This window comes from Paramormyrops kingsleyae, chromosome 12 (genome assembly GCF_048594095.1).
Source record: "Paramormyrops kingsleyae isolate MSU_618 chromosome 12, PKINGS_0.4, whole genome shotgun sequence".
Lineage (NCBI taxonomy): Eukaryota > Metazoa > Chordata > Actinopteri > Osteoglossiformes > Mormyridae > Paramormyrops > Paramormyrops kingsleyae.
Genome location: NC_132808.1, coordinates 23,067,580 through 23,086,890, shown reverse-complemented (window position 1 = coordinate 23,086,890; position 19,311 = coordinate 23,067,580). Strand labels below are relative to the sequence as shown.

At 44.4% G+C, this 19,311-nt stretch overlaps 1 protein-coding gene across 4 annotated transcripts in view; it reads left to right on the top strand.

Annotated features, from left to right (window-relative positions):
* LOC111835526 (bridge-like lipid transfer protein family member 1) overlaps positions 1-19,311 on the top strand; it is a 77,933-nt gene that overhangs the window by 9,398 nt on the left and 49,224 nt on the right. For 2 of the 4 annotated variants that reach the window (XM_023795956.2, XM_023795952.2), the window contains exons 2-19: positions 4,710-4,836; positions 5,660-5,776; positions 6,531-6,609; positions 7,073-7,137; positions 8,378-8,552; positions 9,892-9,973; positions 10,913-11,106; positions 11,849-11,928; positions 12,029-12,173; positions 12,844-13,000; positions 13,225-13,303; positions 13,534-13,625; positions 14,797-14,914; positions 15,393-15,548; positions 16,182-16,279; positions 16,364-16,530; positions 16,795-16,895; positions 18,599-18,744. In XM_023795956.2, coding sequence (XP_023651724.2) covers positions 4,740-4,836; positions 5,660-5,776; positions 6,531-6,609; positions 7,073-7,137; positions 8,378-8,552; positions 9,892-9,973; positions 10,913-11,106; positions 11,849-11,928; positions 12,029-12,173; positions 12,844-13,000; positions 13,225-13,303; positions 13,534-13,625; positions 14,797-14,914; positions 15,393-15,548; positions 16,182-16,279; positions 16,364-16,530; positions 16,795-16,895; positions 18,599-18,744 — 2,148 coding nt within the window. In that variant the 5' untranslated portion in view covers positions 4,710-4,739. Of the gene's footprint in view, positions 1-4,709; positions 4,837-5,659; positions 5,777-6,530; positions 6,610-7,072; positions 7,138-8,377; positions 8,553-9,891; positions 9,974-10,912; positions 11,107-11,848; positions 11,929-12,028; positions 12,174-12,843; positions 13,001-13,224; positions 13,304-13,533; positions 13,626-14,781; positions 14,915-15,392; positions 15,549-16,181; positions 16,280-16,363; positions 16,531-16,794; positions 16,896-18,598; positions 18,745-19,311 lie in introns of all 4 variants that reach the window. The other 2 variants (XM_072697725.1, XM_072697726.1) reach the window with 1 other exon arrangement.

Here is a 19,311-nt window from a genome sequence, read left to right as displayed (position 1 = left end):
GAACAGCCCTTCTGCCCTTTCCTATGTCATTGGTGCCAACATGCACCACGACCACTGGATCCACCCCGGCTGGGGCCAAAAGCCTGTCCACTCGATCTGGAAGGTCCCCTACCTGGGCACCAGGCAGGCAAGACACCGTACGGGACCCTCTATCACGGGTGCACACATAACTATCTACACCTCTTATAATTGAATCCCCTACTACCACAACCTCCCTCCTACTGGGGTTAGGTGGCTCCTTGGTGCCCAAGGGCCCACCTGCCTCCCCAGTCTCTTCCGGCTCTAAAGCTGGAAGCACCTGAAAGCGGTTAGAAACCGTTACTTCAGGTGATGCCGCCTCTGTGAACTGTGTACGCCCTTTTCTACGTCTACGACCTACGTTCACCCAGCTCTCTCGACCTACCTGTTCATCATTCTCCCCCCTCCCCGCTTGTGACGTACACATAGTCTCCCTAGAAGGCGTATTAACTCTCTCCTTTAACTCATTGCTATGCTGGATGAGAGCCAGTCGCTCCTCTAGGTCACGAACCTGGACCATGAGTGAGTCAACTAACCCACATCGCTCGCAGACGAAGTCCGACTGGACGCAAGCATCCAGAAGGGCAAACATCTTGCAAACACAACACTGAGTTGGCCCCATAATTACCTAACTCACTATGTCCCCGTCCTTTACTCCCAGCCCAGTATATTAATAGAGATTATTTAAACTTTTAGTTGATCTAATTAACGTATAGTTAAAACAAAGTGCCGAGTACACTAAAGCACTAAATTAACACTTGCGTTAAATCGGTACTTTATTATAAATTATCCGGCAGCGTCAGCGATAACAACCTTTAAATTTTACTTTTAAAATAACCAAATTTACAATTACTTACCCGAGATTAACTTCCTGCTGAACCACGTTTAGCTAAACTAAAGCGAAGTTGCTCTAGGGAGGCCAAAAAACCACAAAAACCCTCTCAAAGCAGGCTACTGCCGGAGCGGGAAAAAAAAGTGGAAAATGTCCTCCCGGCCCCGACCGGCGACCGAGCAAAGCTCCGGAGCAACTGACCTTTTAGAGTTAATGTTACCGATGTTCGATAATATTACCCGCGGGTGTTTGATGCGAAGGACGCAAACAGAAACGCCGCTCGCGCCCGCAGCTGTCGGTAACACTCACAAGGACAGACAAGTACACACGTAAAAATAAGAGTAAAAAATGAAAACAACAACAACCACCCACGTAACCGTGCTGGCACACAAACGCTCAAATATACCTTTACAGATAATTCAAATCAAATCAACCGCTTCAACAGGCACACAACACAACACAAGTGCACACAGCGACTACACCACTCCCGATCAGTACAGCAATCCCAGCAATCCTCAGCAATCCCAGCAATCCCAGCAGCCCTGGATTGGTTGGATGGCTTCATACTTTTGACTCTGACATCATGAGTGTTTTGATGCTCAAATTAATGTATCCATTTTTAAAAGTCTTCATATCGCTCCAAGGTCAAGCATTCAAGAAGTTTGTAGCTAAGGTAAAGTAGAGCTGACGTTTACTCCAAAAGTTTGAGACTTCCAAATATGACTCATTAAGACAATGCAGAAGGCAATTTTAAGTCGGCTTATTTATCGTGCTCTGGGGATGTGAGGAAGCAGCTTACACTTGCTTTTATCTGTAACTTTCTACTAAGGTCCTGCTAATGTGTTTCCTCTGTCAATCATATTAAAAGTAGTCTTGCATCTTCTGACAACTGCTCCTTCTTCTCAAAAGTCATATTCTGAATTTTTTTGATAGGCTAAGCCCAGCAAAATGCTATGTGATGTTAATTGTTGTTTTCCTGAGATTTTACAAGAGTAGCTACTCATCTTGGACAACACAAATTTTGGTGGCCAGCAACTTTGCTGTTGTCGTTCATGTTGTACACCAGGTAAACGGGGGAAATGGAAAAGGTTTATGTTCTAGTGGTTCTCCAGCAAAAGTAATCTAGTCAGAATGAGTCATTTGCTTGAGATGGCGCTCCCCAGAGGGCGACGTTACGGAGCTCATCGAGTCAAGTTTCTCATTTCTTTTCTTCTCTTTCTTACTTTTCTGTGCAGAATTAAGACACACTCTGCGAACATTCTCTATGATCGGGCAACCTTATTACAACTGAGAGAGCGCAGTCATCTCTGACTTTTCGACCCGATATCGCTGGAATCCTACCCTGAGGTAGCATGCTATGATACCTCGATGCTAGACGGGCCTCCACCAGGGAGCTCCCCTGAGAACAACAAGCTGAAGTGGAGGCGCGGCAGACGGGGAGGAGCTGACCGAGGGCTCCGGCGCAAAGCAGCAAAGGCTTTACAGTCGTCCCTCGCCATTTCGCGCTTCGACTTTCCCGGCTTCACTCTATCGCGTTTTTTTTTCTCAAATAAATGTATCAAATTCATTAAAAAGTTCATAGACAGTGAAAATGATACAGCTTGCACTCGGTTGTCTGAGTCAATTACACACCTCTGTATTACAATTAAAATTACTATACGTATGGACTGTAGGCCTATGTATTCGAGCACCCCCGCAAATCCTTCAACGCCAGGTGCAGCCGAATAATAAAGAAATAAAGAATCCTACTTCGCGGAAATTCATTTAGCGCGGTAGAGTCTGGAACGGATTAACCGCGATAAACGAGGGACGACTATTTCATTAGGCTGCTAAGGAAAGCTGGCCTGAACCATCGCCCACTCACTCAGGCCTACAGAGGACTGATAGAGAGCATCCTCACCGCAGGCAGCACTGTCTGGTATGGGAACAGCACACAGGCAGAGAGGAAAGCTCTGCAAAGAGTCATAAAGACTGCAGAGAGGATCATAGGGACAAAACTCCCTTCCATGGACTATATGTGTGCACAGCGTTGTCGGAAAAGAGCAGAGGGAATTATCAGGGACTCACTCCATCCAGCTCACTCTCTGCTCAGACACAAAAACTGTATGTACAATTTGAGACTCAGCAGAGCGGACAGCATCATCACTAACAAAACAAGGTAATTCAACAGCTTCTTCCCCGCCACAGTCAGACTGATGGCAAAACAAAACAAATGAACATGTAAAATAATAATCTGTGAAATAGGATGAATGTGCAATGGATGTGCAATATCCTAACTGTGCAACAGGACAAGATGTGCAATAGTCTAAATGTGCAATATTATATATGGGCAACATCTGCCTTCTATGCAGCTATGCAATAATTTGCAGTACTTATTGTATTTATTTATAAAGTTCTTTCATACTTCTTTCTTGATCAGTACTTGTATTTAAATTTCTTCCCTTTGGTGTAGATATTACCATCTTTTTTCTGTAAATAAGTGTTCTATTTACTTGAATCTGAGAGAGCTCCGCACAAGAATTCCAATGTGCCTGGAATGTTGGTTTTATGCACAAATGGCAAATAAAAAATCTTGTATCTCGTAGATGCCTGAGTTTTCCATTTTTCTGAAGCTGCAAGTCCTAGTGCGAGAGCGTGCTACGTTTCAGCCGCTCACTGGCACTCAGGGTCGATGATCGCTGCTTAAGTCCCACAGCCACCCACCCACCCATGGTGCTTGACACAGCGGCAAACTATCAGCTGCAGCGGTCTGGGCCTCAAGTGGCCATTGAGTGCTCTCATGACAATCACAGTGCCTGTTGAGATTGAGTTACATCATAAAGGCGCCTGGCTGATGCGAAGGTCGGTCCGGTCCTCAACCTTTCTACGGCTCGCGTAGCTCTGCTGCAAGATATGGTTTTCACCAATTAACCAGTTAAACTTCCATCCATTTGGGTTGTGGACGGGCTGCTTCACAATTAACGGGGCGCCATGAATGACTGATGGGTTCTCTTTAAACTTGTTCTGGATCAGGGCTCTGTGGAGGTCGGCGGTTTGTATCCTGTGGTTTGGCAGAACAGTCACATTGTCTTTGGGCCTTTGAGTAAGGCCCTGAACCCCAAAAAACCCCAAGCGTGCCAGGTAAATGGCTGAGTATACGTGTGTATGTCTCAAAGGAGAGCAAGATGGGATATGTGAAAAGAAGCATTCCAAGGTACCTCTCCTTGTACGTATGCGAATGACAAATAAAGCATCATTTTATTTTATTTAACATCTCTGGAAAAAAAAGTAATGCCCAAAAACGTCAATGACAGTTTCAGACAGCTGGGCCATTGAGTGGGTTTCTGGTTGCCGTGGGATCCTAGAACATTTTTGATTTGTGGTTAAGGCTTTTAATTATATCTGCAGTAGCCTCCTGACCCTAGCCGTTGATGCTCATCGTGGATGACGGAAGCTGCCATATGGGGGGTAGACTGAATTGTAATATTATTCCTCGGCTTTATGGGCAGCAGTAATTTAATGAGGCAGAGCAAGCATTCAGCCGGCCGACGCAGTCATTACTCCTGCTGGGGGGCCTCCTCTTTAGTGCAAACAAGGGTTATTGATCACTGAGCCCTGGCCAATATCTCTGTGTTTATCAGACTCCTTAGGTTTAAACACAGTGTTGAGTGTCTATGAAGATGCAACTCTACTTCATATACCAAAACAAAAGATTTCAATGTCATATAGATCTGTAATTTTAATGCTATGAGCTCTTCAGTCATATAATTTTTTTTCATGTGATGTCATACGTGATGTCACATTTTGAGCTACACTGAGCCTTGATACTATTTTGTCAGTGTTAGTGTTAGGGCTAACATCCCCATTTACTCTCTTTTAGTGCCAGTCCTGGTGCCAGCAGAGGGTAGAGATGGAGACCAAAGGCAACGAGAGCACCTTCCCGTACCTGGACGACTTGGACACCTACCTCTCAGAGCACAACTCCACAGTTGTGTGGCTGGTTGTAGGTCAGTGTTGTGGGTGAACATGTAGGATGTAAACAGCTGGAGATTCTGTCTCCATGTCTCCTGTACTTGGCAAGCAGGATTGGTGCTGAGGTATCACTTGCCAGATGGTTAGACTCTCATCCCTGAGGTGGTTTGTTGTGTGATGGGTGCGGCAACTTACTGTACTCAGTGCACGCCCCTTACCTCTCTCTCTCTCTCTCTCTCTCTCTCTCTCCTGTAGCAATGCTTACTGTCAAAGTAATGTACTTGACTGTAAAACCCAATTCATTTCCTAGTTATGCTGTAATAGCCATCCTGTATAACTATTTATCTGACAGCAGCAGATCCCTGTACTTTTCAGAGACAGGTTCCTAGACCCTCATCACCCAGGATGTGGGAGTCAGGCAATACAGCCGTTTGGTTTCACTTTCACTCCTGTTAGATCTTCACACTGTTTGGCGTGATAAGCCGTCATCATGGTTGGTTAGTCTTGCAGTTTAGAGGTGCTGTATATCTACTAAAGCGGTATGCCTTCTGGGGTAACTGGGATGTGTCCTTCTTGGCACCTTTGGTGCACGTGTCACATCCTGTTCCGTCACTGTTTGTGGAAATGCTCAAAAAAGTATTTATTTGAAGGCAACCCCCATTCACTCTGAATTTTTTGGAGCCTGGCATTATGTTGCAGCTGCAAGTAGATGTCTTGGAAATAGCACCGGAGGATTCTTCACACTTCCCCCTCCCCAGCCCCCTTCCCCAGCAATGCTAAGCATGGGTGTTCAAAACCTCCTCTATTGTGCCAGATATCACAAGCAGCTTCAGTCTTCTGATGACCATTGTCTTCCAGCAACCATACTGTCCTGTGGGTGGATCATATACCTGATGTACTACAACTCCCGCAACATCGGACTCATTCTGACCCTGATCATCAATCGGCTCTACAAAAATGGATATATCCACATTGGTGAGTAGGCAGTGGCAGGTTTTGGAGATCAGAAAATTGAGCTGAATTACGATGAGAGAAATCTAATTCATAATCTGTTACAACGACAGACTAATATGATGTATAAAATTTCTCTTGTCCTTCATTTCTCAGGATGCTAGTCTCATTTTATTTACTTTCATATACATATGCAAATGATGTGTAATCCTTGATGTCCTTTCATACATTTTTTCAGTCTTTTTATCACGGCATAATGCCCATATGTACAGGGACTGACATAACTGGTACGCATTCACCTTTAGAAGCGGTGCATGCAGCAATCGATTATTATAACAGCGTGAAGTACGAATTAGCATATAAAGGTTAAAATGCACGATAATTTCTTGTCACATCAGCGCAAATGCACATAAAATACGTACGCATCCACGCTGTCACAACAATCGATTGTTATAACAGCGTGAAGTACGAATTAGCATATAAAGGTTAAAATGCACGATAATTTCTTGTCATATCAGCGCAAATGCACATAAAATACGTACGCATCCACGCTGTCACAACAATCGATTGTCGCACGTATCGCTTCTAAGGGTGAATACGTCCTTGCGTACCAGTTATGTCAATCCCTGCATATATACCTATTTACAGACACACAACATGTGACTTGATAATTTATTGTTTAGATTCTTTTTGAAGGCTACAGTTTATGGATGAGAGAATTTTCATGGTGTGTGCAGGTTTTTTTTTTAATAAGATGACCTTTTCTACTTTGCAATAGGATCTTTCTCCTTCTCGGTGCTGTCAGGGAAGGTTATGTTCCGTGAGGTGTACTACATCAACGCGGACATGTCCATCCGGTGAGTACCACTAGGCCAGATCCAGATGGATCCGAAAGCCTGGCTTTTGTGGTTTTTATGCCACGATGTGACCATGGCAGAAAAAGGGTAAACGGTTTCCGGAGGACACAGTCCGCTTAACTGAATACTGCTTGGCTTTTCTGTGTAATTTTTACTGTAAACAAGTAAGAGATTCCTGTGTAAGGTGAAGCACTCATAATATTTCAAAGTGACAGCCTTTCTCAGGCTATAAATACATTATTGAATAACTAAATAGTTTATGTAATAATGGATCTAGGAATTAAACGGAAATCAGGAATACATTCATTGTGCTGTGCTGACATTTGTCATGCTCCTCTGGTTATCAAAGAATACTCTGAGAATGAAAGTTTTTAGTTTCTAACGACCAGTCAAAGGGTTTATCGTCTGCAAATTAGCCTCTTTCGGCATCAGTAAATTGAAAATCCCCTGCTGTCCGTTGCAGGATTCAGGATGGGTTACTTATATTCCGGTGGTGGAAAATGTACAGTCCCAAACAGAAGCAGCATGGTAAGTGTGAACACTGTCTGTACTTAATTTTAAGGCCAATAATACAGCATTTCACAATTTTCATTTGTCCTTGAGTTCTGACCATGCTAACCCTTACTTATTTCGTCTGCATTGAGCAATATGAGGCAGCATAGCAGTGTTTGTTATGACCAGTGGTCAGTTTAGTAATTAATTCCATTTATGTAGTGAACAGGTGTCTATCGGATGATGACAGCTATTAGCAGGGATTGACATACCTGGTCTGCAAGTACGCATTCACCTTTAAAAGCGACGTGTGGCTATCGATTGTTGTAACAGCATGAATGCGTACGTATTTTATGTGCATTTGCACTGCTATGGCAAGAAATTACCGTGCATTTTAACCTTCATACCGCAAATGTTACAGCAATCGATTGCCGCATGTATGGCTTTTAACGGCGAATGCGTACTTGCTTTCCAGTTACGTGCATCCCTAGTTGTTAGCGGCTCAAACAGGATTGTTATACATGCTGCCTAGCTCTCACGCTTACCCTAGGGTCGAATTTCACCCCAAAGATACATGTCAGGTGACTACTCATAGTAACATAATTATTGTAAGAGCTAGTTACGCCTAGTGGAACCCTAACACAAAATGGACCTCGGCATCGAGTGATCAATTGATTAATAAAGAGTTAATGCTTAGCTTATTTGTCTTCGCACTGCATTACTATGTCATTGCTGGTTGTATTTAAAGTGGGTTATCAGGTTAGGCCTCTGTGCCTGTGATCGGAAGGTCGGCGGTTTGTATCTCATGGTTGGCAGAACAGTCACATCGCCGTTGGGCACCTGAGTAAGGCCCTTATCCCCCAAAAAAATGCTCCAGGGGTGCCAGGCAAATGGCCGACCTTGTGCTCAGATCCCAAGAGTCAATCTCAGTTGTGTGTGTGTGTGTTTGTGTTTGTGTGTGTGTGTGTGTGTGTGTGTGTGTGTGTGTCTAAAAACAGCAAGATGGGTTGTGCATAAACCCAAGAATTTCTGTGTACCTGTACTGTGCGAGCCTGTGCAAGCCTGTGCAAATGGCAGGAAAAGCATCATTTCATTACATTGTACCGGTACATTGTATGATTTCGTTCCTTTACATTAACATCAGTGGATGAAGCAGCTGTGTTACAGCTTCGAAAACAACGTTTAGTTAATCCCAAGGAGTAAAGTGTCAGAGAGTAAAAACTGCTGTATTGCCGAGCGTTTCCTACAGTTTCTGAGTTAATGTCTCATCATCTAGATCCCCGTGCTGAAACCCGATTACACATCACTCTCAACGGGTTTGAGTTTCACGCATACAACCGCACGGCCCTGTACACCCGGCTGCAGGAGACCTTTGGACTGGAAGCGACGCTCATTCCTTCTAGGAGCGATGAGGACGAAAGGAAAGATGGCAGGGAAAACACCCTGAACAGGTAGGACCGTTATGGATGCACGATATCGGCATGACGTCGGTAACAGCCAATAAAAACATAAAAAGTTTATCGTATCGACAGATATGAAAGTTTCTGCTGATGAAACTGGCCCATAAATGGGGTGCACATAACTGGTAGGCAAGTACGCATTCACCTTTAAGAACGATACGTGCGACAATCGATTGTTCGTAAAAGCGCAAATGCGTACTTGTTTTATGTGCAATTTCGCTGCTATGAAAACAAAATATAATGTGTCGTTCTTAAAGGTGAATGCGTACTTGCTTACCAGTTATGTGCACCCCTTCCCGTAAGATGACGTGTTAACTATGCGCACGTGACAATGCGGAATATGTATTACAAATGCCAGCAGCGAGCTTCACAATGTCGGATATATCAAAGTATTTTGAAGTATCGATGACAGGATAGCTGCTAGCCCCCCCGTCCTCGGTTGTTCTCTGCCTCGTGCCCGTAGCTTCTGGGGTAGGCTCCAGACCCCCCGCCACCCAGAAGGGATAAGCGGTTTGGAGAATGGATGGAATGATGGATAACAGGATAGCTATTTGCAGTGCTTGTAAACCACCAAAGATGCAGGAAGGGGAAAATCTACAGTCGCTTAATTACACATTTCACGAGCCGTCATCCAAAACAGCACAAAGACTTAAAGTCTGAAAAGTTCGAAGGAAAATACACTGGCTTGCTTTTAGTGTTAGTTTGGCTGTTACTATTTTGCGTAAATAAAGTACGGCACTGGCATATAAGTTGCATCTAGTCCAAGTTGAAATAATTTCTTTGTTTTTCATGAGTGAATGTCTGCATTTGTAAAATGAAACATTTAGGGTAGAATTAAATGTTACTGGTCTTGTTTTATGTCTGTATACAAGTAGGCCATGACAATAAGAATAATAGGTGATTTCGAGTACCGGACAGACTTGGTGTTCTTTTCTGCAACGAGATAAAAAAAAAAAAAAAAAAAAAAATGTGTATATATCAGCATTTGGCAAAACGAGTTTCAAAATCCCAACATGTCAAACATCGACATAAATCTAATATTGTGCATATCTGAGGACAGTGTTTGTCAACCCGGCCCTCGGGAACCACCAGACAGTCCACGTTTTTTGCGCTGGGAGCTGGGAGGGAGCAACAATGTGGATGGCCTGGGTTCCCCAAGGACCCCGTTGAGATACTAAGGCAGGAGGTTTAAATCTCTGTGTTACCAGACACAAATTTTTACCTATGTACAAATCAAAGAAATAAACATGACTAGAAGGCCCATAACTAAATACCCGATTAGGAAACGCATAAAAAATGTTTATTTGATTTTCCGCTGTTGTTTTTTCAGGGTTAATATTAACACTGAATCGCAGGACCCTGCATCGTCTTGGAGATCCCTCATCCCTGTCATTAAAGTTAATATAAGTACTGTGAGTAATACTCCGCCTCCCCCCACACAACCATCTGAAGCCACTTCAGAGTCACGGGGGCCCATCGCTTTTGTGTTCGGCAGTCAGCACATTTACAAGATTATGTAGTATATGTTTAAAAATCAGTTTAAAGTTTGCTTGCTTTTGCATGAGCGCTGCAGGCGTTCTCCGAGGCGATCATAATCATTTTCATCCTTGTTGTTTAAATCACTCCTAGACAGGTTTGTCCTTTTTTTGTTTCATAAATACCCCGGTATTTATAACAATAAAGTCACACTGCAATAATTGAAATATTTTTAAAAATACTGTTTTGTCATAGTATATTATACAAAATTCATGTTCTTGTTTAATCCTGATTTTATATCCATCTCTCTCGACCAGCTCGTAATTAAAGCTTGTGTCACTTCATTTGTCCATGCATCCATTATTATTCATTTTATTATCTTTTTTACGTCTGTGACATAATAGGTCAACCCGGAAAAATCCCGATACTAACAAGCTGAAAGGAGCCATATCACTACCTATTGTCGCAGAGTCAAACATACTTCGGTCAATAAATCGATTCCCCTCCCATGCATGTATACTGGGACAAGGACAGTGGTCTGATTAAATGGCGTAGTTGAGCTATAACCGTGACTTGACTTGGCTTTATCACGCAGTACGCCTACATGCACAGCTGTTTCCGTCCCCTGAAGTCTTCGTGGTGATGGTGTCAGCATTTTCTGCCCACCCTCCTGGTTTCATAATTCTTCTTCTCTGTTCCAGCTTGCAGTGAGTTTTCATAGCCACTGCACCATGATTAACGTCAACTTTCCCTGCTTGCTTTGACGCACAGTTGAGAATATCACACTGAAGTCTGGTGGCTTGCCATTGGTTCAGAAACGGAGACCCCGCCCTACAAGCATGACCGATCCCCGCCATGTTTTTCATTTCTGTCAGGGCCGTGTGGCTTTCGGGAACCACTACCTACCTCAGACCCTCTGCCTAAGCTTTGACGACGCCTTCTTGACTTACGCAACCAAGCCACCATCCAGCCGCCTGGACAAGTTCATGCACATGTTGAAGGGGACGCTGGAGAACGTTCGGGTGATGCTGGTGCCCAGCCCCAGAAATACAGGGCCCCAGAATGATGAGTAAGCCCCTCCCCCGCCACTCCCCACATTGCATGATGGGATATGGTGTTTTGTCTCAAAGGATAGAAGGTAGGAGTTCCTCATGCTATGGAGTGAGAGTGTAAAAATAAGGTTGTCATGTGGTTTCTTGTTATAGCTGCGGGCACTGGGACCTCCTGCCAAACCAGTTTGACTGTGTTTACCCGTGTGCGTATTGTGCATACACAATCTCCTACTGTTACACATAGCTGACGTCTGCAGGACACAGGAAACTTGTATCATGTAAAACCACTTTGATGACCCTGCTTTCCGAAGTCACTTCCCTCTTTAGGAGCACAAGTTCAAGAGAATAAATCTGTCTGATCTTTGTCTCAGCTCCTGTCCTCTGCCACTGTTCCTACAAATGTAAATGACAGTAATTCTACTCAGAACCCACGTTCAGCTTAAGGGGTTTTCATTAATGTCTGAAGGCCTGTAAAATATGCCTGGAAGAGTAAGGTTCCTCAGTGAAAGATGTCTTTTAAAAGTACGGTGATGTTAATGTTATGAAGTATCCTTATGAAAAGTGTTTTTTATTGATCTGCTTAGAATTCACTGTCAGCTTGACGTCCTTTATAAATCATTTGTACGTGCTTTATTTGTTTTACAATATCCCCGAGAAAAGAATTCATATGTAATTAAGATGGACGTTGTGTTGAGTTTCATTCCTCGTGTTTGGAAGCTGTGGACCAGACCATGATATGAGTTTAATGTGTTTCTTCAGGCCTCCAAGGTTGATGGGAGAGGGCTTTGTGGTCATGCAGTCAAATGATGTCGACATCTACTATTACACCGATGAAGCAGGTGCTGTAACGCTACTTTATGCACTGCACTCTGGGTAAGCAGGTATCTCATTGTGTGTGTGTGTGCGTGTGTGTCTGCGTGTGCGTGTGTGTGTGTATAGGCCTGGTCCCAGAGGAGGAAGGGAACAGAGCCGCGGGGGGGAGCAATGAGGACGAACTCCAGGACCTGCCCCCTTGCTGGGGCTTGGACGTCGTCTGCGGAAAAGGCACCAGCTTCAATTACGGGCCCTGGGTCGACCGCCAGAGGTACGTGTCTACGTGGGAGGGCGGGGTCTCCGTTTCTGAACCAATGGCAAGCCACCAGATTTCAGTGTGATATATTCTCAGACCATGAAGATTATCAACTTAGCAGATAGGTATTGATTTTCAGCATCACGGGGCCCGTCCTGAATTGACTGAGAGCTGTGAGCTTTAATACCCGTGAGAATGGGAATGTGTCAAACTTCAGTAAGGAAATCCCTCATCGTTTAATGCCAAGGTTTAAATTAAATTAGAGACCGGTTACGGCATTGGACTCTTATTCAGTGATTGATTTTTGCTACATGGTAAATGATGAGCATTTTATATCCTCTGGACTGCATTGGTAATATTAATACTGAATGACCTGTTCTTATGAGGGATTTTATTCCAATTTTTTTTCTGTTCTTACTGTATTTCAGGATTATATTATCAGCTGATCTTTAACGTCCTCTTTTACTTTATTTCCTGTAACTTGCATTCAAAACCCAACACGGTAGCTTGACTTCTGCCTGGTCAGATCTACGGTAATAGTGTGTAAATTCAAGAACTAAAAAAACAACATTGTCCAGGGTTGTGTCCAGTTTTTCTGGGTGCTAGAACAGGCAGAGAAGAGCAACAAAGACATCATGCATATGATTGGCAGCCCTCTGAGTGGAACACAATGATCCTGTCGCAGGGATTGCCTTTGGAAGTTCTTTTTCCCGCCGGACTATCAGCCCATGAAGGCGAACGAGCCGGCTCCCCCCGGACAGCTGCGGCAGATCCTGGCCTTCGAGCTGCGCATGAACATTATCGCCGATGCCACCATCGATCTGCTCTTCAGCAAAAACAAGGTGGGTGTAAGGTCCGTGGATGACAGAAAAAGGTCCGTGGGGTTGAGACTCGCTATCTCCAAAGACGGGTTTAATAGCTGCTGTAGGCTGTAGTCCTCGGGATTAATGCATCAGAAGCGTTATCGGCCGCCTAGCGCCGATTTATCCGTGATGACACCTGTAAATGTTTAATCGTAGCATGGAAAGTTGCCCTGACCGATGCAAATTCTGCGGGTGTGTCGCAGGAAACCAGCGTGGTCCACGTGAACGTCGGAGCGGGCTCCTACCTGGAAGTCAACGTGCCCATGGTTGTGGGGGAGAATGGCAAGTGTTCTCAAGACAGGCCACGTGACCAGCCTGGCTAAGCTTTAGGAACATGAGGCATCATGTTCTCCTCTTATCACTATGGTTCATGCTTTCTCTTCCTTGTTGGCTAATAGCATTATGGTTGCTAACTTTCCTATCCTCTAGGGTCTTGCTTGCATGTTTTGGTCTGAGTTTGGCACTAATCAGTGATATCTCTTCTGCACCTTCCCAAATGCCCCCCCCCCCAGACTATACCACCTCCATCAAGGGCCAGCTCCTGCACGTGGACACTACGAGCAGCATGCAGTATCGCACCCTTCTGGAGACGGAGATGCTGGCTGTGAGTTTGAGTGTCGTCCACCACTGCCTTCTGGTCTGTGCCGTTGATTACGGTTTAAAAGCATGCGTTCTGCCATCGTGTCATTTTGCCATGATGTCATGCTTTTAGGTCGTTCTCATCATCAGATGAGACTTTCTGTTGCAATAAGGTTGTCTGGCTCGCCTTGGGGCCAAATCAGGCCCCTTAAACTCTCACCATTTATAGCTGTTCTTTCCTTGCAATGATCTGTGTAGGCAGTAATGGAGAAACAGTCTGTGATGCTTGACTTCTGATTACCCTAATTTATAGCCAGGAACTGGCTATATACCACTGAATTAATAGTAATCAGTGTGCTCAGGTTGCTGGAGTCCTAGTCCTGCTGTTAGTGGTGGGAATTTGCAGACCCATCTCAGAGCCACATATACACACACCCCAGCCCAGTCCCCCGGTCCGTATTCTTAGACGCTTCTGTTTGCAAATATCGATTGTGATGTACCCGTGTCCCTTCTTGTTGACTGGCCCTGGTCATGGGTGATCAATGATACACTGCTCTGTAGGTAAATTGAGTCTTTTATCTTGGAGATCAGACTTTAATCAGAAAGTGTTTTTTTTTTTTAACAATAAATGGGTATGTCTGAACTGCGCAGGAGAAAAAGTGATCGAGGAAATTAAATTCCCATAATTGTGCTGTTTCCAGTGAAGGAGGGTCACTTCCAGGCTAAGGAGCCTGAGCTTTCCACTCAAAACCTTGTGGTGCGCAACCAGGAACGTTAGCTGGAGGTGCCTCAGAGCTGGGGGGGGGGATGTCACATTGCACACGGAGGGTGGGATGCTGGATTGTGACACCCCACGCTCTTGAGCCGTGAACTGTTATGTCCTGCCATTGTTCCTTAAATTGTTCTTGCATCAAAAGCTCTAGATGTGATGATCCCAGTCCCTGAATAACCATGTGGTCTACAATTACAATTACAATTAGTTTGTGCTTCCTGTTTTACTTGTGTTTTTTTTTTTGACAAGTGGTCCTTTTCTGAAACCTCACTTCTGTGTAATTGCAGTCAGATAATCAATCATGAATCGATCGCCTTACTTCATGTGTGTGAATGATCTATTTGAGCAGGTGGGATTTTGTGCAAAACAATATATAAATCATTGGCATCAGGCTTCTGTTTCTCACCAGTGTTTTTGTTTTCAGTTTCACATCAACGCCTGTTATCCCCTGGTGTGGAACATGCCCCAGTGCTGGGAATGTGAAGTTGAGGTGTACAAAACCACCTACCACTTCATCTACGCCCAAAAGAACTTCTTTGCAGGTGAGCTTGGAGCAGTTTGTTCTGGACGCCCCTCGGCCGTCCTGATGACACGTGATGTGCGCAAAAAAAGGGACACGCCTTAATTTGTTGGAATTATAAACGGATTTTTCGGAATAGATTTAATTGAAAATGACTAATTGAGGAAAACGGGGCGGTTTTGCTGAAAGAAGTGTGGGTGTTTATGGGCTGTCGTTTTGGGATCTTCTTGAGAACATTTTATGAAAATGGCATATGAGGGAGGTTCACCCTGGAGGAAATGATGCACTGAAGAAAATAAAGGAGTTCCAGGACCTGAAAAAGCACTTGTTCGCTCATTCACTACGATCCCTTAATAGTGTTATGGATTGTTTTTAATAAGTTTATTGAACTGTGGGTTGACTATAATTCAATGGTAATTGATATGCATTGTTTGTAAGCCAGCCTACTCACTGTTGTGAAGATTTAAATAGGACCTCTCTTCTCCTCTGCTTTCCCTTAGACCTGATCCAGGACTGGGCGAGTGACAGTGTTCCAGATATCTACTCCTTTGTCCCTTACACCTGGCAGTTCAAGTTGCACTTCCACCAATTTGAGATGATCTGGGCTGCAAATCAGCACAACTGGATTGACTGCTCTACCAAACAACAAGAAAATGGTCAGAACGTTATACATGTTTTTATCTTGGATTCCTGTATGTAGGTCCAGAAATTATGGACGTGACCATCCATCCATCCATCCATCCATCCATCTACCCATCCATCCGTAGACTTGTATTGGCAAACAAAATGCTTTAGAGCATGGAAAAGCTTAGTATCAATGAGTCAGTTTGCATGTCTTTTCATGTAACATCTTGGGTTGAGTATAGACCAATTCTCAAAATGTACCGGCTAGAAATGCATAGCATTTTATCAGCATTCATGGCATCAAATCATGGATGTGACATCAAACAGACCTTTGCATGAAATTGCCCACCTGTTCCTTCACCCATGAGAGGTACTTGGGTGACATCATTTGTATGGCCAGTTTTTGAGCCCGTTGCAGGAAATGAAATGAATTTGTCCAGTTTTGTTGATGCCAGAATCTGACATTGCATGAGGGAATTAAAGAGCATAACTGGAAATTGATATTGCAGTGAATATCAGGGCATCGACATTTTCAGTCCATTTCCAGGGTGAACCTTTACTCCCCATCTGAGCAGCCTGTGATTCCGGTAGCTGACAGCAGTATAAAAACGATACCCCGGAAATAACCGGAGAGCCCCCCTCCCTGTCCCTCTCTTGCCCTGCAGTATACCTGGCCGCTTGTGGACAGACCCTCGACATCAGCTTTATGTTGCCCTTCACCGACTTCGTCCCAGCCACTTGTGACTTGAAGTTTTCCTTGAAAGTAAGTGTGACTCCTTGGAACTCCGCCCTCCCTTAGAGTAGGATGTAGGAGGGTTGGCGAGTGATGGGCTCTCTGTCCGGACAGGCTGACGACATGGACCTCCGGCTCTGCCTGCCCGACTGCCACCCCAGCAGGTTCCCCTTCCTCACCCTGGCCCAGGACTGCCAGGCTTTCCGATCACCCCCCCCGGACGGCCAAGCGGGAGCCGCCAAGCCCGGCAAGCCCCGCTGGAGGAACATGACCCAGCCCGAGTGAGTATCGCCCCTTCTGTGTAGCTGAACCAGGCCCGTTTGATTAAAACCCATACCGACATTTGTAATTTGATTGTATAAATAAGTATATGATAACACCCGAATCTGAATAACCGTCCCAGAAAAATTACTTTAGGAGCATCAGTTCCTGCCTAGGTCTGTAAAGGTTCTTCCCAGGTATTAAATGTGAGGTGTCTGTTAATAGTGTTGGCACTGACCACCACCCTGACGTTAATCTTCCTCATGGCTTCTCGTGTCCTGCAGAGACAGCTGGGTGGACTGCTGGAACGTGCCGAGCTTCTTGCTCACCTTCGCCTACACCTGGCACCCGATCTACCAGCAGAAGACCCAGCCGAAGCTGTCCTGTGAGTGTCGTACCCCGCCTCTGCGATTTCTCCTACCCGGTACATGGGCATGTCCTAACCGCAGCTTTTAAACAGGCCGTACGAGTTAAGTCATCTATTGACTGCTTTGCCCAGGCAGCGCTGATGCCAAATCTTTGCTTTTATTTTGAGAAGGGGCCCAAGGTGGTCAGGCTGGGGTGGGGGAGGGTTTAATTTAAGGTTTGCTGGGTATAGCTAAGTCTCATATTGGCACACAGCTGGTGTGACGCAGGTGCTCTGTTACGTGTAAGCCTTATTGTTTTACATCCCTTACGGTGACATCAGACGCCACTTTGGGCCAATGATGCAGGAAGGCGTTGGCTTATCGGCAAAGCCGTCAAGCTTGGTCCCCATCCGTTTTGCAGTGGACTCCCTGCAAACGTCACCGTCCTGCTAATTTGATAACCCAGATCCTGCTCTACAAAGAGACTGATCTAGAGATGGCAAACCTTATTATGCCTTATTGGTCTTTATTAAGGTTCTGCTTTGGTTATTTCGTACTCTGTAGTAATATAAGGCGCTTATTTTTTATTGCTATTATTATTTTTTGTTATTTTTTGTTTGTTGTCGTTTATGTATGCTGATTATGGGTGGTCATGCACCATATTGTGCTCCCAGCAGTGTGGTAAATGGAAAATAACAGTGTTGAAATATTGTTCCTAATATATAAATCAGGGGTCTAACTCGTTGGACATATGTGTTCGTTTATTTTGTTAACCTGAATTCAAACTCTTTTAACCTCACTGATATCATTGGGGTGGGGGGGGGGTGGTTGCTGGCAATGAAATTTACCAAGCTGTCCGACGCAGATTGGTGGAAGATACATTTTTCCACAGAATTAAAAAATTTGTGGGCCAGATTTGATAACGAATGATAAACATTTGGAGGGACTGTACATCCTCTTATACATAAGTGGGTAATGAGGCGACAAAATCCCTCGTCCTCCTCTGCTGGAAACGGCTGAGCGTACAATGCAATCATCCTTATTTCCATTTCAGTAATTTTGTCTTTACCAATATTCAAAATTAGCAGCAACAGAGCTAAAGTATAAATATTGGTCAACAATATCAGCCAAAACTGACACATCAGACCAATGCCGATATTGTTTTAACAAATGTCAGCCGATACAGGTACAGTATGTTAACCAATATATCGTTCATCTCTGAGGCTAAGATTGCTTTTTATTTAGCTAGTGACTTGGCTACCTGGTCTTGTAACTGTTTTTGCTACATACATTAGCAGTGTTCAAGAGAGAAGCATTTCTCAAATCTTAACCATTAGACTGCTTTGTGCTGCAAAATGGCTCTTTCCCAAAAGTGATTATCAATGTAGCGCAAAGGATCTACCTACAGCTCATGAATGCGAGAGCATATAACATGGTTGTAGGAGTATCTTTATTTCTAAGAATTTTTATTTTTATTTTGCTGGCAAAAATCAATTCAGTTACAGACTGATGCAGCTGAATCGTCACCTGAAAAATCGATTCATCACAATGGATTGATACATCTTTACACCCCTGCAATGAATGAATTCTGAGTTCTCATCAGTTTTGGTCTGAAAATCCTTTTTCATGGCTTTGAACAGCACTCGATGTTTTGAGGAGGTTGTGTGTCGTTGGTGGTAATTTTATGTATGTTTTTCAGGGGGGCGGGTTCCCTTACGATCTCTCACCTCTGTACCCCCAGGTCCCGAGATGGGGGACTGCACAGTGCCCCCTACAGTAGACCCCACAGAGCTGCCCCCTGACTGCCTGCATGTGGAGATGGAGATGTCACCCGGCTCCCAGATGACTTTCTACGGGCCTCTGCTCAGGGCATTCTATGCCATCAAGGTGCTACCACACAGCCATTCATAAAGCGTCGTTAGCCTGTTAGTGTTTCTGTCGCGGTGGCACTAATGCAATCGAAATCGGTGGTAGATGGTGATTGGGTGATGAGTAGGGATGTAAAGTTTCCAACTTGGAATATTTCCAGATTTCCCCAGCTTAACTTTCCATGTAAAGGAAAGTTTCTGGAAGGTTTTCCACTCCTTTGGCCCCCTAGTGATGAGTTTGGAGCTACACGGACTCAGTCACCCCCACTGACAGACAGCCCTATGTATCTGAAGTGTCACTCTGGTGTGTTTGTTTTGTTGGAATTCCTGAGCATTCCTTCCACCCTCCATAACTGGGAGCTGTATTGGCTGCATCTGGCCTGTCATTGTTTTGCCCTGCAGTAATGTACAGGATTAACTGGAAGGCTTTTGTTTTGCAGTTGTGCCTGAGGTTAATGTGTATGAGTCTGGCTGTTTCAGTGGTAATCATTTTTCCACTTGTAACCAGTGGATCACTTTTCTCTGGAGTATTAGTGTTTTATGTAGCTGTTTTAAAAGACTAAAAGACTTGCTCCTTGATGATGTT